The 15092-nt window shown below is 40.9% G+C and overlaps 1 protein-coding gene across 3 annotated transcripts in view; it reads right to left on the bottom strand.

Annotated features, from left to right (window-relative positions):
• Positions 1-15092, bottom strand: part of LOC134351017 (anthrax toxin receptor 1-like) — a 290770-nt gene that overhangs the window by 164436 nt on the left and 111242 nt on the right. For all 3 annotated transcript variants that reach the window (XM_063056982.1, XM_063056983.1, XM_063056984.1), the window contains 2 exons: positions 14607-14667; positions 2866-2964 (listed from right to left, as the gene is read on the bottom strand). In XM_063056982.1, the coding sequence (XP_062913052.1) occupies positions 2866-2964; positions 14607-14667 (160 nt within the window). The remainder of the gene's footprint in view (positions 1-2865; positions 2965-14606; positions 14668-15092) is intronic.

Raw genomic sequence — 15092 nt, 5'->3', positions numbered from 1 at the left:
CTCAGTTTTGTTCTTGAGTAAATTGAAAACTATAATCCTCTTTAGTGTTACAGACACCTTTATATTTGGAATTTTGCCTGTCTTATTAGTGATATATTGGGTCTGGTTTGAGACTTACTAGGATCTTAGGTGAATGCATGCTTGGCCCAGCTCCTTGCCTGCAACTCACCTAGTGTGGGACAAATGGAAGCTCCTCTCTTGACAAGGAGCATTACAAAAGCAACACACGTGGTGTAAGGAGTGTTTCAAAATCGATGCTGCAGGAAGGTAGCTCACCTAAATCAATTAATGCCGGGTTGCCAGCAACAACCAAGTCCAGAAAAACAAGTAAGTGAAAGTAAAAAGACTGGCGTAAATCTCAAGGAGTTCTGGGGCCTTTTGCCATTGCTTGCATGGTGGTGGTGGTGTGGGGAGGGTGGGGTCGGTCAGAGCTTCTGCTAGTGCAAGTGCGGGGAGGGGAGGGTTGATGCTCGTGTGTGGGACAGGGAGGAGGGGCTTTGGGGTTCTGATATTGCTATCATTAATTCTTTGGGGTTTCTTGTTTCATGTGAATTTCAGGTTGTATACTGTATATGTCCTCTGATATTAAATTGAACCATTTGAACGGCTTTGAGAAAGGAAGGAATATCTATGACAAAGGAATGAATAAAATTTGGGAGCAGGTGTAGGCTATCTGACCTTTCAAATATTCTCCAACATTCATTGTTAATCACAGATCTTCTAGCTCAGCTCTTTATCCCAGCATATCCCAATATTCCTTGCTTTACTTAATATTCATTAATCTATCCATGACTGAGAGTCCACAGCTCCCCAAGAGTCTTCTAAAGGTTCCCAAGATACACCACGATGAAGAAATTTCTCCTCACCTCAGTCCTAAATGGCCTACCTTTTATCTAGAAACTGTGACCCTAGGCACTAGATCCCTCTGCAAATGGAAACATCCTCCTCCCTGCATCCATCTTGACAAACCACATCAGAATTTTGTAATGAGGTCATTGTAAAATGTCATGGTTGGCAATAATTTTTGAGGAGTACCTAGTTTTATTTTTTTGTTTTTTTTAAAAATTAAAACAAAAGTGAATAAAAGTGAAGTGGAGGGAGGAGAAGATGGCGGCGCGACACAGCTCGCAGCGGCCACTCTGGTGGTGATATCTGTTATTTGTCAAGTAGGGTGCCGTGCACAATCCTGATTTGATGGAGACGGACGTGAGAGCACGGAGGAACATCTGGTGAAACTTCTGAAATGCCTGTTTCGCTGCTGCTGCTACTATGTGATCCAGAATCTCCAGAGGGGAAGACCCCAAGTCCTCGGCTTTGCTTGTTGCTCGGCGGCCGAAGCGGGGTCAAAGCACTTGGCAGAGATGGTGCTCGGTGTCGAAGGGCTGGTCGGAAGCTCGAAGTTTTCAGACGGATTCAGAGTCAGCTGCAGTCGGATGCTTTCAATGCATCAGCAAGTTTGCGGCGCTTCCGTCTTCATGAGATGATGGGGCTATCGGGACGAGACTTTTTTTACTGTGCCCATGGTCTGCTCTTTATCAAATTATGGTATTGCTTTGCACTGTTGTAACTATATGTTATAATTATGTGGTTTTGTCAGTTTTAGTCTTGGTTTGTCCTGTGTTTCTGAGATATCTTTCTGGAGGAACATTGTATCATTTTTTAATGCATGCATTTCTAAATGACAATAAACGAGGACTGAGTGTCCTCATGATCTAAAAAAATACGTTTCTGTGGTTAAGCCTGAAAATGATCATTGTCAACAAAACTCCCAGAGATCCTCCTTTCCTGCCGTTGCCTGTAAGGAGTTTGTACGTTCGCCCCATGACTGTGTAGGTTTCCTCCAGGTGCTCTGGTTTCCTCCCACAGTCCAAAGATGTACCAGTTGGTAGGTTAATTGGTCATTGTAAATCAAGCTAGGATTAGGGCATGATTAAATTGGGGATTTCTGGACAGTGCGGCTCGAAGGGTCGGGGCTTATTCTGCACTGTATCTCAATAAATATATAGAAACATAGAAAATAGGTGCAGGAGTAGGCCATTCGGCCCTTCGAGCCTGCACCGCCATTTATTATGATCATGGCTGATCATCCAACTCAGAACCCAGCCTTCCCTCCATACCCCCTGACCCCTGTAGCCACAAGGGCCATATCTAACTTCCTTTTAAACATAGCTAATGAACTGGCCTCAACAGTTTGCTGTGGCAGAGAATTCCACAGATTCACCACTCTCTGTGTGAAGAAGTTTTTCCTAACCTCGGTCCTAAAAGGCTTCCCCTCTATCCTCAAACTGTGACCCCTCGTTCTAGACCTCCCCAACATTGGGAACAATCTTCCCGCATCTAGCCTGTCCAATCCCTTTAGGATCTTATACGTTTCAATCAGATCCCCCCTCAATCTTCTAAATTCCAACGAGTACAAGCCCAGTTCATCCAGTCTTTCTTCATATGAAAGACCTGCCATCCCAGGAATCAATCTGGTGAACCTTCTTTGTACTCCCTCTATGGCAAAGATGTCTTTCCTCAGATTAGGGGACCAAAACTGCACACAATACTCCAGGTGTGGTCTCACCAAGGCCTTGTACAACTGCAGTAGTACCTCCCTGCTCCTGTACTCGAATCCTCTCGCTATAAATGCCAGCATACCGTTCGCCTTTTTCACCGCCTGCTGTACCTGCATGCCCACTTTCAATGACTGGTGTATAATGACACCCAGGTCTCGTTGCACCTCCCCTTTTCCTAATCGGCCACCATTCAGATAATAATCTGTTTTCCTATTTTTGCCACCAAAGTGGATAACTTCACATTTATCCACATTAAATTGCATCTGTAGATCACAAGAAATATCTGTAGATCACAAGAAATACTTACTGAGCGTTATAGTTTCATTAATTTTGAAGCTGCAGAGAACTTTATCCACATTACGAGCATGGGAAAATCCATTCCCCCTCACAACGACTTCAAATGATTCTAAGAAAAAGAAAACACATTATAATAGTAATGATAATCTGTAATCAAGTGCTTTGGCATCAGTCAGTATGACATGATTTGGCTGTTGTCTGCCTGGATGGCTTGCTGAGCATCTTTATCACCAGATCTGCATTTCTTGCAGCTGATAGGACATCACTGAGCTTAGAAGCTAAAGTCATTAGGATCACCGAATCATAGAATCATAGAAATCATAGAAATCATCATGAAAAGCTATTTGACATTAATGTCAATTAAAACCAAATTTTAAATATACTTCCCAGCAATTGTTCCACAGCCCTCAATTATGTGCCTGGTTTGCTCATCCAAATAGTTATCAAATGTTCAGGGAGTTCTACCACAATTATTATTTCAGGCAGTGAATTCTATTTTCTTAATTCTCCACTAATAATTGTATTGAAATAAATTTATTCCTTGCAGTTATTGCTGTATTTGTTAATGTAAATAGACAAGACAGTGTTCGATAACTCTATGTAGGCCTCTCATAATATTATAGAGCTCAATTAAATCTCCAACACAAGAAAATCTACAGATGCTGGAAATCCAAGGCAAAACACGCGAAATGCTGTAGGAAATCTGCAGGTCAGGCTGCATATATGGAAATGAATAAACAGTCGACGTTTTGGGCCGAGAAGGCAGGTCATTATTCATTTCCATAGATGCTGGTTGACATGCTGAGTTCCTCTAGCATTTTGTGTGTTTTTTCAATTTAAACTCCCCTCAGTCTCCCTTGTTGCAAAGAAAGTAATCACACCCTCAACAGACTCATCTTATAAGTGTAAGTTCCCTAGCCCTACAACAGCTGAACTAATGCTTTATAGAGTTCTCTCAATGAAAGCTGGAATACTTTTCAAATCCCTTCGCTCTTTGGCTCAATTGCGTAGCATCCTTACTTATGACTCTACTGACATTTCAGATAGAAAAAGCCAATTCAGCTGTGGGACCTGACATATTTGCATCCTTAAGAGATTCAGATATTCATTGAAAGAACTCATGGAAGCGTTTCACAGTTGCTTTGCATTCTTCAGGGCTACCACCACCCAATTCAGGGTTCGAGCTGATAGCTTATATTTCGTTAAATATTAAAAGTGGCGGAACATTTTTCTTTGTGGAAAATAACTTAGGAATCCTTCACTGAAACCAAGTTTTGTAAATCTACGCCTCCAGCCCATAAGACCATAAGACATAGGAGCAGAATTAGGCCATTTACCCCATTGGGTCTGCTTCGCCATTCCATCATGGCTGATCCTGGATCCCACTCAACCCCATACACCTGCTTCTCACCATACCCTTTGATGCCCTGACCGATCAGGAAACTATCAACTTCTGCATTAAATATATCGATGGACTCGGCCTCCACACAGTCTGTGGCAGAGCATTCCACGTATTCGCTACCTTCTGGCTAAAAGAAGTCATGGAGTCATAGAAAACTACAGCACAGAAACTAGACCTTCGGCCCATCCATGCCAAACCGTTTAAACTGCCTAGCCCTTTTGACTTGCACCCGGACCATGGCCCTCCATACACCTCCCATCCATATACCTATCTAAACTTCTCTTAAAAGTTGAAGTCAAAATCGCATCCACCTCTTGAGCTGGCAGCTCGTCAACACACTCACCGCTCTCTGATTGAAGAAGTTTCCCCTTATGTTCCCCTTAAACATTTCACCTTTCACCCTTAATCAATGAGCTCTAGTTGTGGTCTCATCCAACCTCAGTGGAAAATTCCTGCTTGCATTTACCCATTTATACATCTCATAATTTTGTATACCTCTATCAGATCTCCCCTCAGTGCTCTACATTCTAGGCAATAAAGTTCTAGCCTAGGGGTTCCCAACCTGGGGTCCAAGGAACCCGGGCTTAATGGTATTGGTCCATGGCAGGAAAAAGGATGGGAACCCCTGTTTTAACCTATTACATCTTTCCTTATAACTCAGGTCCTCCAGTCCCGGCAACATTCTGTAAATTTGCGTTTGTACTCTTTCAATTTTATTTACATATTTCCTGTAGGTAGGTGATCAAGACTGCATACAGTACTCCAAATTAGGCCTCACTAACGTCTTATAGAACTTCAATACAACGTCCCAACTCCTGCTGTGTTTCATTCCTTTTCCAGTTGATTTTTGCACTGGTGAATAGCAAAGAGGAGGGATTTGGATATGATTCAGGATTTGACATCACCATTGGAAAACTCTGCTTAGAATGAGAGTGTCAAGGAAACAACATAATTGGATATGAAAACTGTGTGTTGTTCAATCATGATGCAGGCACACTGGGACATCTTTATTTCAATTACAGAAGTGTGTTCTGGCACTCAGAGAGTAATTAAGGAACAGAGAGTCTTGAAGGATGTTGAAACACCCTTGTGGAGTGTCTATTATACTCCTAGCTGTGTGATGATCTGTGAAAGCTGAGGAAATATTCTTAAATCAGCAATTATATGGTTATTGTACATGCAGTGATGTCAAAACATTAAAATGTGTTTGCATCTTGTGTCCATAAAATCTGATCTCTGGTCAGTAAAATTGTTGGGTTACTTGTCTGAAGCAAAAGGGTATAATAAAGGGAATGTTTTTAGATGTGCTACAAAGCCTCATTAACCAGGATGGTTACACAACTGTAGTTGTACAGGCTGAGATAGTTAGGACAAAAGCCTGTGGTAGGCTGGATGACTACAGCACAGACTGTATAACCCAAGAAAACTCACCAAAGTCCTACTGTCATTGGAGCTGGTCCCTGTTTATGCGCATTGTCACCTTTCTGATTCAACCTACTGACACAACCACACACAACTTTCTCTTTACAAACCCACTGCTTCATCTAGCAAGTTTGAAAATAATAAAACAGCACCCAGTTCCCTTTTATTCATCAATGTGTAATGAAATATAGAGCTTATTTTTTCAAAGTCTACGTAAAGTCCATGCCACAACACTGAACCAGCAATAGCCAAAGTAGCAAATGATATCCTCTATGAGTATGATGGTTCATTATCCTTCCCTCTCTCCTTGAGTCTGTGAAAAGTTTCATTCAGTTGTCACAACTACCTGGAAATTCATCCACTCCTAAAATCACTCTATAAAGTAGTAGTTCCTCAAATTTGGTTCTACTGAAGTGCATGGAACTGTATTTCAGAAATGGCATGGAGTGCACAGTTGCTACATTATAACCCACATGCATCAATTTTCAAGTGTGTTCATGAATTAAGAGCATGATTCAGCTGTTTTAAAGCATTTGCATCAGATTCAAATGAGTGTAGAATTTAGTTCAAAAGGATATTGCAAGTATCCAGAGGGAGGAAGGTAGTCTAAACTTGATTGAAGGCATGCAAAGGGTTGAAGGTATTTAAAGCAATATAGAAAGAAGCATACAGAGGAGGACAGTTTAAAGAAGGTTTATAATCTATAATCATTTCCTTGTTAGGAAACAATGTTTTTAAAATTCACTATGGCACTCTCTAACTCTACATCCACCTCCAGCCAAATAACCCTTCAAAGTATTGGTACACCTAATTCCAGATCTTGCAGTCATAGAAAAGTACAACACAGAAAAAGGCCAATTTGCCCATATGATCCATGCTGAACTATTTAAACTGCCTGCTCCCTTCAACCTGTACCCAGCTCATAATCCTCTATATCCCCACCATCCATGTACCTATTCAAACTTCTCTTAAAGATTGACATCGAGCTTGCATCCACCAATTGCGCTGGCAGCTCATTCCACACTCTCATGACCCTCTGAGTGAAGATTTCCCTCATGTTTCTCTTAAAGTTTTCACCTTTTGCCCTTAACCCATGACCTCTGGTTATACTCCTATCCAACATGGATGGGGGGTGTATGGAGGGATATGGTCTGTGTGCAGGTCAGTGGGACTAGGCAGAAAATGGTTCGGCACAGCCAAGAAGGGCCAAAAGGCCTGTTTCTGTGCTGTAGTTTTTTTTTATGGTTTCTATGGTTTCTATTTCTAACCTCAGTGGAAAGGCCTGCTTACATTTACCCTATCTATACCCCTCATAGTTCTCCGTAGAGGATAACTCCGTTGGTGGACCCCAGTTTCGCTTCAAGGACCTCTGCAAGCGCACATGAAAGCCTTAAAAATCAAACAAAGAGTGCTGGGAGGATACAGCAGATGACTGCAACAAATGGCGAGGTACTCTTCAGCAACACCTAGAGCAAGGCGAAAGAGTGATCCTGAGTCAGTTTGAAGAGCAGAGAGCTAAACGGAGAGCACAGCGGACAGCGGACAACAATTCCACGATGCCCTACACATGCAGCAACTGTGGCCAGGCCTGCCGTTCCAGGATCGGCCTCAATAGCCACAGTCGACGCTGCTCGACAACCCAGTGACTACCAGAGGCGCAGTACCCATGGTCGACCATGACTGACGGAGGCCACACACACACACACACACACACACACACACACCCTCATAATCTTGTACATCCCCAGTTTTAATTAATGGCCTTGTCTTCAGCAGCCAGGATCCATGCTCTAGAATTCCCCCTCCACCTCCCAATTTCTTTTCCGTCTATTAAGAGTGCATCTTATTGACCAAGCTTGCTTTTGGTTATCCATTCTAATATCTTCTGATCGTTGAACGTCTGCTCTAATAACTTTAAATCTTTGTTGGATAATCTGTGTATGAATCATCTTGGGACATATTACTATCAGAAGGCTGCAATTTAATGCAAGTTGTTATTGTCTATAAATAGTATCTTTAATTCAAGCAGTGATTTCAGAATCCTGGTTAGAGAGAAATACCAAGAAAAGGCCCCAATGCCCTCTACTGATGATCCTTCACCCATTTGTTATAAATTAATTATTTATTGTTTGCCTTAACAAAACAGGCAGAAATTCAAAAAAAAAATCCAGTCTGCAGGGAACAGGACAAGCCAAATTAATTCCACAAGTGTTTCATGCAGTGGATACAAATGTCACTGAAATATGCAGTGCATTGGTTTTACTGAAATGCATTCAGCTGACATTATCTTTGATGTTTGAAATATGGGAACATTCAAAGTTCAAAGTAAATGTATTATCAAAGTACATATATGTCACCATGTACAACCCTGAGATTTATTTTCTTGCAGGAGTATTCAGTAAATCCAAGAAGCATAACAGAATCAATGAAAGACATTGCCCAACAGGGTGGACAAACAACCAGTGTACAAAAGATGACAACCGTGCCAATGCAAAAGAGAGAAAAAACAATAAATAAATATAAATATTGACAACATGAGATGAAGAGTCCTTGAAAGTGAGCCCACAGATTATGGAATGATAATGCAATTCAGGATAAAAGCCTATCCCCACATCATGGTGGACAATAATGCACAGCAACGGACACCAACAGTCCAATGTACTGAGGCATTAAAGATGGAAACCTATCAATTTTGCTCGATTTTCTCACCTACACTCATTAGCTGTGTTATCTACTTTCCTCCATCAATCCAGCTGAGCTGTTCTGGGACACCAAAGGCTACGTTAGATACTAGAGCTACTGCCTCATGGCTCTAGTGAAGTGGGTTTAATCCTGACCCTTAGTACTGTCTGCATGGAGTTTGCCCTCAGTGCTCCAGTTTTGCCCCACATCCCAAAATTGTGATGCTCGACAGGTTGTTTGGTTACCCTTAAATATAGCAGTGTGGCATATGAATCAGGCAGGAGCTGATTGATTTACCATGAATTTTGTGAAGAATGGGATTGTTGGGATTACAGTGAGATCTGGCAGAGTCTGGATAGGCCAAATAGCCACCTTTAACATTGTATGAAAGTAAATACAAAGTTCAGCATGGTGGCACAGCTAGTAGAACTGCTGCCTCTCAGCACCAGAGACCTAGAATCACCCTGACCTAGGGCGCTGTCTGTATGTCTCTCTGGTTTCCTCCCACATCCCAAAGACATGTGGGCTGGTTGGTTAGTTGGACACTGTAAATTGCTCCAGATGTGTTGGCGCTGCTAGAATTTGGGTGGAGCTCATTTCCAACTCATTTGGAAACAATAATAAAATTAGATTAATGTAGGATTTGTTTCAATGGATAGTTGATCGCCAGTGCGGAGTCGGTCAGTTGACAGACCTATGACCCTGCTCTAACTCTCTTTGACTCTATGAAAATGACAGCAACCCTTGACCTCTTCACAGATCACTCATTTGCTATCCTCAAAATAAAATGCTGAAGTATTTATTTCTAGGTCAATTGTTAGAAACAAAAGACTCTTGTTGATAGTTAAGTTGTAAAGTTGGGCAGAACAGCAGAGGATAGACTTTGATGCAGGCAAGTTATGCATTTTGTAGGTCGAAATCTGTTTGGACATTCAGATTAAATGCCAGGGACTTTGGGGTGCAAGTCCATTGCTCACTGAAAGTGATGTACAGGTAGATTGGGTAATGCAGAAGGCATTTGGTATGTTTGCTGAGGCATTGTGTATAAGGGTTCAGAAGTCATGTTGGTTAGACTGTGGATGGAGTACTGTGTGCACTTCTGGCTGTTACACTGTAGGAAGGACGTGGCAGCAATATAGAGCATGCAGAAGAGAGTCACCAGGATGATGCCTAGAAGGTAGGATTGCAATTATAAAGAGAGATTGGACAGACTGGGTTTATTCTCACTGGAACACAGGAAGATGAGGAGTGGCCTTTTACTGGTTTACATTATGAGGGACATAGATAGACAATAGGAGACATAATTAGAGTCATTTTTCCAAGTGCAGGGGAGTTTAGAACCAGAGGACATAGGTCTAATAGAGAGGAAGAAATGTAAATAAAATCTAAAGGGTAAATTTTAACACTGAGGGTGGGGGTCATCTGGAATGAGCAGCCAGAGGAAGCAGTAGAGGCAAATAAAATTACAACATTTAAAAGGTACTTAAATAGAAATGGTACAGAAGGATAAGGATCCACTGCAGAAAAATATGATTAGTCTAGACAAACATCATAGTTGTTATGGGTGTGAAAGACCCACTTCTGTACTGTATGACTTGAGAAATACTGTAATGCCTATTTCATAAATGTGTCCAAATGTCTAATTTTAAATCACTGCATGGGTAGGAAAATATGATCAAGGTACATAAGCAACTGAGAAATTAATTGATATGTCCCACAGTTCTTTTTCAATGCCATGACCAAGAAACTTTTGTGGCTGAGCCAAATTTTCTTTATATGCAAGCCAAAAGGTGATGGGTGATAAAAGCATATGAATTAGGACACGGGTGGTTAGAACAAAGAAAAACAAATACTTTCAAAGCTGCATTCAAAATTCTTTGGGACACCATCTCTTTAAACAAAGGAAGAGGTCACTGAAGCAGTCAGTTCATTATAATTTCAAATGGTGCACTAGGTGCCAAAGTTTTATCGAAAAGTTTTATATTATCATGACAAAAATCCATAACCATGAGCACATTTTACAGCTAATCCCACAAGTACAATTGGAAACTTTCCATTTTATACAACACCACAGAATCAATCCATCCCAAGCCCTCTGAAAATTTGGCTACACTCACAACCAAGTTTATGTCTGAGTGTAAATTCACAGGAAGACTCGTTTTATTACCAACCTGTGTTATCGTTTGCATAATTCAGTACCTTTTAAATTGGGGACCTCATTTTCATAGCTCTCCCACGGCGAACTCCAAAAGTAGAAAATAATTGCAGAGATGTGGAACAAAGTAGGTTGCTCTACAAAAGATCTGGCACACACTAAAACAACTTTTTCAGCCTTCACTGCTATAATGTTCTATAGTTCAATGTTGAGTTCTGGAGTTGGGAGGTCACGTTGAACACTTACAAGATGTTGGTGAGGCCAAATTCAGAGTATTGTGTGCTGTCCTGGTCATCTACCTACAGGAAATATATTAATAAGTTTGACAGAGTGCAGAAGAAATTTACGAGGATGTTGCGGGGACATGAAGATGTTAGTTTTTGGGAAAAATTGAAAGGACTTTATTCTCCAGAGCACAAGAGAAGGAGAGATTATATGTGGCCAGGGTAGCTAGGGTGCCTGAGACTTTTACACAGCATTGTAGTAATTTTATGTGCTGCACTGTACTGTTGCTGCAAAAAAAACATGACATGTGTACATCAAAGGTTACTGGGAGAAGGCTGGGAACAGGAGTTGAGGATCAGCTATGGTTGAATGGCAGAGCAGACGCAATGGGTCAGGTGGCCGAATTCTGCTCCTATATCTATATCTATGAACTAGAAGGGCTGAAGAGCCTGTTTCTGTGCTATAGTACTCTATGACTCTATATTAAATCATGCTACGATATGCAGATTGTAATTAGGCAGGACATTTTCTGCTATGAAGAAACAAAATGCATAATACATAATCCGGCATTTTGCTTCTATATTAATAGGGCCTGTTCATTAGTACATTCAGGCTACCAGATGTGCACAACCACTCAGTTAAGATCTCTTCCATCTGAGCCAATCCATATGCATTTCCAGTAATATCTGATTGAGGGGGCATTCAGCCATGGTATTGCACTTCCCAAAATCAATTGTGTTACTCCTACTCCAGCTTCTTTGCTATATGCCTGCAAGATTTCTCTGCAAATATTTATCCAATTTCTTATTAACGTGAATGGCAGAATTGGTTTTTATCGCTGCATCAGGTAATGTATTCCAAATCTTAAAACTCTGCTGTGCAATTGTCTAATCCTTATCTCTCTTCTGGCTCAATGCCAATATATCTGAGCTTTCAGTTATCAATATTTCAGCTGTTAGAAACATTCATCTCCATGTAAAGACTGTTCCTTAACATTTCAGAATCGGAATCAGAATCAGATTTAATATCACCAGGATATGTCATGTAATTTGTTGACTTTGCGGCAGATGTACAATGCAATACATAATAAGAGAAAAAATACTGTTAATTACAGTAAGTATATATATTTAATCGTTAAATTAAATAAGTAGTGCAAAAATGGATATAAAAAAGAAGTAAGGTGGTGTTCATGGGTTCAATGTCCATTCAGAAATCAGATGTCAGAGGGGAAGAAGCTGTTCCTGAATCGCTGAGTATGTGCCTTTACACTTCTGTAACTCCTTCCTGATGGTAACAGTGAGAACAAGGCATGACCTGGTTGGAGGGGGCCCTTAATGACGGACACCGCCTTTTTAAGGCATCACTCCTGGACACTATGGAGGTTAGCGCCCATGATGGAGCTGACTAAGTTTACAACTCTCCTCAGCCTACTTCAATCCTGTGCAGTAGCCCCCCGCCCCATACCAGGCGGTGATGCAGCCAGTTAGAATGCTCTCGGTGGTACATCTGCAGACATTTTTCAAGTGTTTTTGGCTCCTCAAACTCCTAATGAAATATAGCTGCTGTCATGTCTTCATAATTCTATCTAGCATATTAAAGGCAGCAAATGCTAGAAAAAGCAACACACAGAAAATGCTGGAGGAACTCAGCAGGTCAGGCAGCATCTATGTAAATGACTGAACAGTCGTTGTTTGGGACCAAGACTCCTCATCAGGACTGAAAGGGAAGGGGGAAGACACAAGAATAAAAAGGTGGGGGGAAGGAGTACGGCTTGAAGGTGATAGGTGAAGCCAGGTGGGTTGGATTAAAGGCGGAGAAGAAGAAAGCTGACAGGAGAGGAGAATTGACCATAGGAGAGGTGGGGGAGACTCAGTGGGAGGTGATATGCAGGTGAGAAGAGGTAAGAGGTAACACACACAAAATACTGGAAGACCTCAGCAGGAAAGGTGGCATTTGTAGAAAGAGAAACTGAATTAGCACTTCAGATGCAAGAACTAAGAAAGAGAGAAGATAAATTGGCATTAAGTTGCAGAGAGAGAGGGGGAGGAACTGATAGGACAACCGATAAAATTAGGCCATTGTGACTGCCTTGAACAGCACCTTATTAAGGGGACAAAACCTCCCACATTTCATCCTGACCTATCTGTGTGTGGCCCCCTGCTTTGTTATAGGAAGCCCAATGTGAGCTGGAGGAATAACGCCTCGACATGGTTCCCCCAAAGCTGTGCGGCCAAGCAGTAACCAAGATGCTCCCAAGCACATAGCCTTTGTCGCCATGCAGCTGGAATTGGACGCAGCTAGAAAAAGTTTGCAAAATATGAAAGACTTCCTTTGTTGTATTGTATTTCATTATACCTTCCAATAAATAAATAAAATCAAAAGCATGTAATTTTTCTATGTACATTCTAAATATTCATTGTATGCATATTACAAAAAAACATTTAAAGTGCCATAGAGTTTTGAGGCCATGTAAAAATTTTCTGCTCAGAGCAATGGTTGGTTCACACAGCTGTAAAAAAAACACGTAGGAAAAGTTTTATGTCAATTTCTGTACCAGCATGCTGCAGCTTTTTGGACTCAATATTAAATTAAGTAACTTCATGAAACTTATTTTCACTACATCATAACTGGCAAGTCCATCTATGATATTGGCTCACATTTTCCCTCTCTCTTGCCACAATTTGACTTACCAGTCATGTCCACAGTGGTGCCTTTCAGAACTCTCATTCATGTTCTCTCTTTGATTGGCTAAATTAACCCATTAACTTGATGATGTCATTTACGGATTCCTATGGCAATTCTGGCCTCCTTTATGAGAACTTGATTGTCCTTCCCACACGCTTTACAACTTCAAACCAACTTGTTTAATCTTTTCATCAGTTCTGACAAAGATTTTCTGAAGGAAACATCAACTCTGCTTCTCAGTGTACATGATCTCCTAAACTACCTGCATTCTCTGTTTTTTATTTCAAATTTCCTGCATCTGTGTTTTTTTTAAATTTCATGATCTTACCTCTACAGATATCATTGTGGAAATATGTATTGAACTTTGTAATTTTTGTAAGCATTTGATGTAACAAAATGGAGTTGTACATATCCGAGTGCTAAGCTAATATGATACAATATATGTATGTAGCTACAAGAAATCTGCTTACTAAAGGAATATGTTATTGTCCGTACCCAATGTAGTGAACATTGTGCAAAAGAAAAGGAAGTAGCAGAGACGAGTCAACCGTAGACGGCAGACTGCAAAAAAATGACTGAGCTCGCTGGAAATAGTAACCTTATCTCGTTCTTATTTAAAAAAGGAATGTTTTGTAAACAGCATTGGAAGTCTCCTACCATCCCTGATGGGAGTGGAGGTGAACTTTCCCCTTGCAAGTAATAAAGGCACGTGATAAAGATCCACTCAGTGTTGGTATTGTGTTTTTGTGAGACTTAGCGGAGAGATACTTGACATCCCCCTAAACAGGACTCCAAATTGTCTTTTTGAAACTTCATTGAACGTAGTTGGAATGTCTTGCCCATCTATTGAGTGAAAAGTTTAAAAAAATCACTACTACTTTAATAGAAATAGTAGGTAGAAGTTCTACAGATATCTCCACTATATTCCACCACTTGAAAGCTTTCCCTTTGTGTCAAAGCAATCCTGTGACTGACTCATATGCCTATTACAGGAAATGAGCATGGAATAACCAAGGATTTGTAAAAAATAACTTTTATCTCAGCAGCTACAAAATTTCCTTGCAGCTTAAAAAAGCATGAGAAGTGAAAACAATCAGCCTGCATGCTTTTGCTGGAATGAATTCAATGATCATTGAAAGCAAAATATTTAGTGCGTTTGATGCTGGCCTAACATCCTTACCTCCAGCACAAATGCTTGATGGCTCAGCTGCCAGGATCTCAATACATGACTTCTTCAAGATCTAGTTATTGGGGAGAAAGAAGCAACAATCAGCAATCCTGTAATGTTTTTCTGTCCTGGCATAAACTGGGGAAGTGCAATTACTCCCAATCATAACCATGTGCATATCTACTGAAACACGAGAAAAGTCTTCATTTTTTTTCAATCATGAAAAATTTGAACTCTTTGAAGCATAGGAGTCTAAAACATCCTGATTTGGTGTTTTTGGAAGGGAATATCTGAAAAGAACGTCGGGGGCCAATTAAATGATGACAGAATCAATATGAAAGCTTTGAGTTGGGGTTATGACTTCATTAAGCCCCCATGGTGAATGATGAGGAGTCCATGTAGCCCCTTGGACTTGCTCCATCTTTTACTAACATCACATCGAATATTTGTTTCAACTCCATCCACCTGCCTTGACGCCATGCTTTCTTTAGAGTCTTA

This window comes from Mobula hypostoma, chromosome 8, assembly GCF_963921235.1.
Source record: "Mobula hypostoma chromosome 8, sMobHyp1.1, whole genome shotgun sequence".
Taxonomy (NCBI): Eukaryota; Metazoa; Chordata; class Chondrichthyes; order Myliobatiformes; family Myliobatidae; genus Mobula; species Mobula hypostoma.
Note: the sequence above shows the minus strand (reverse complement) of the source record. Positions and strands in the feature narration are given on the sequence as shown.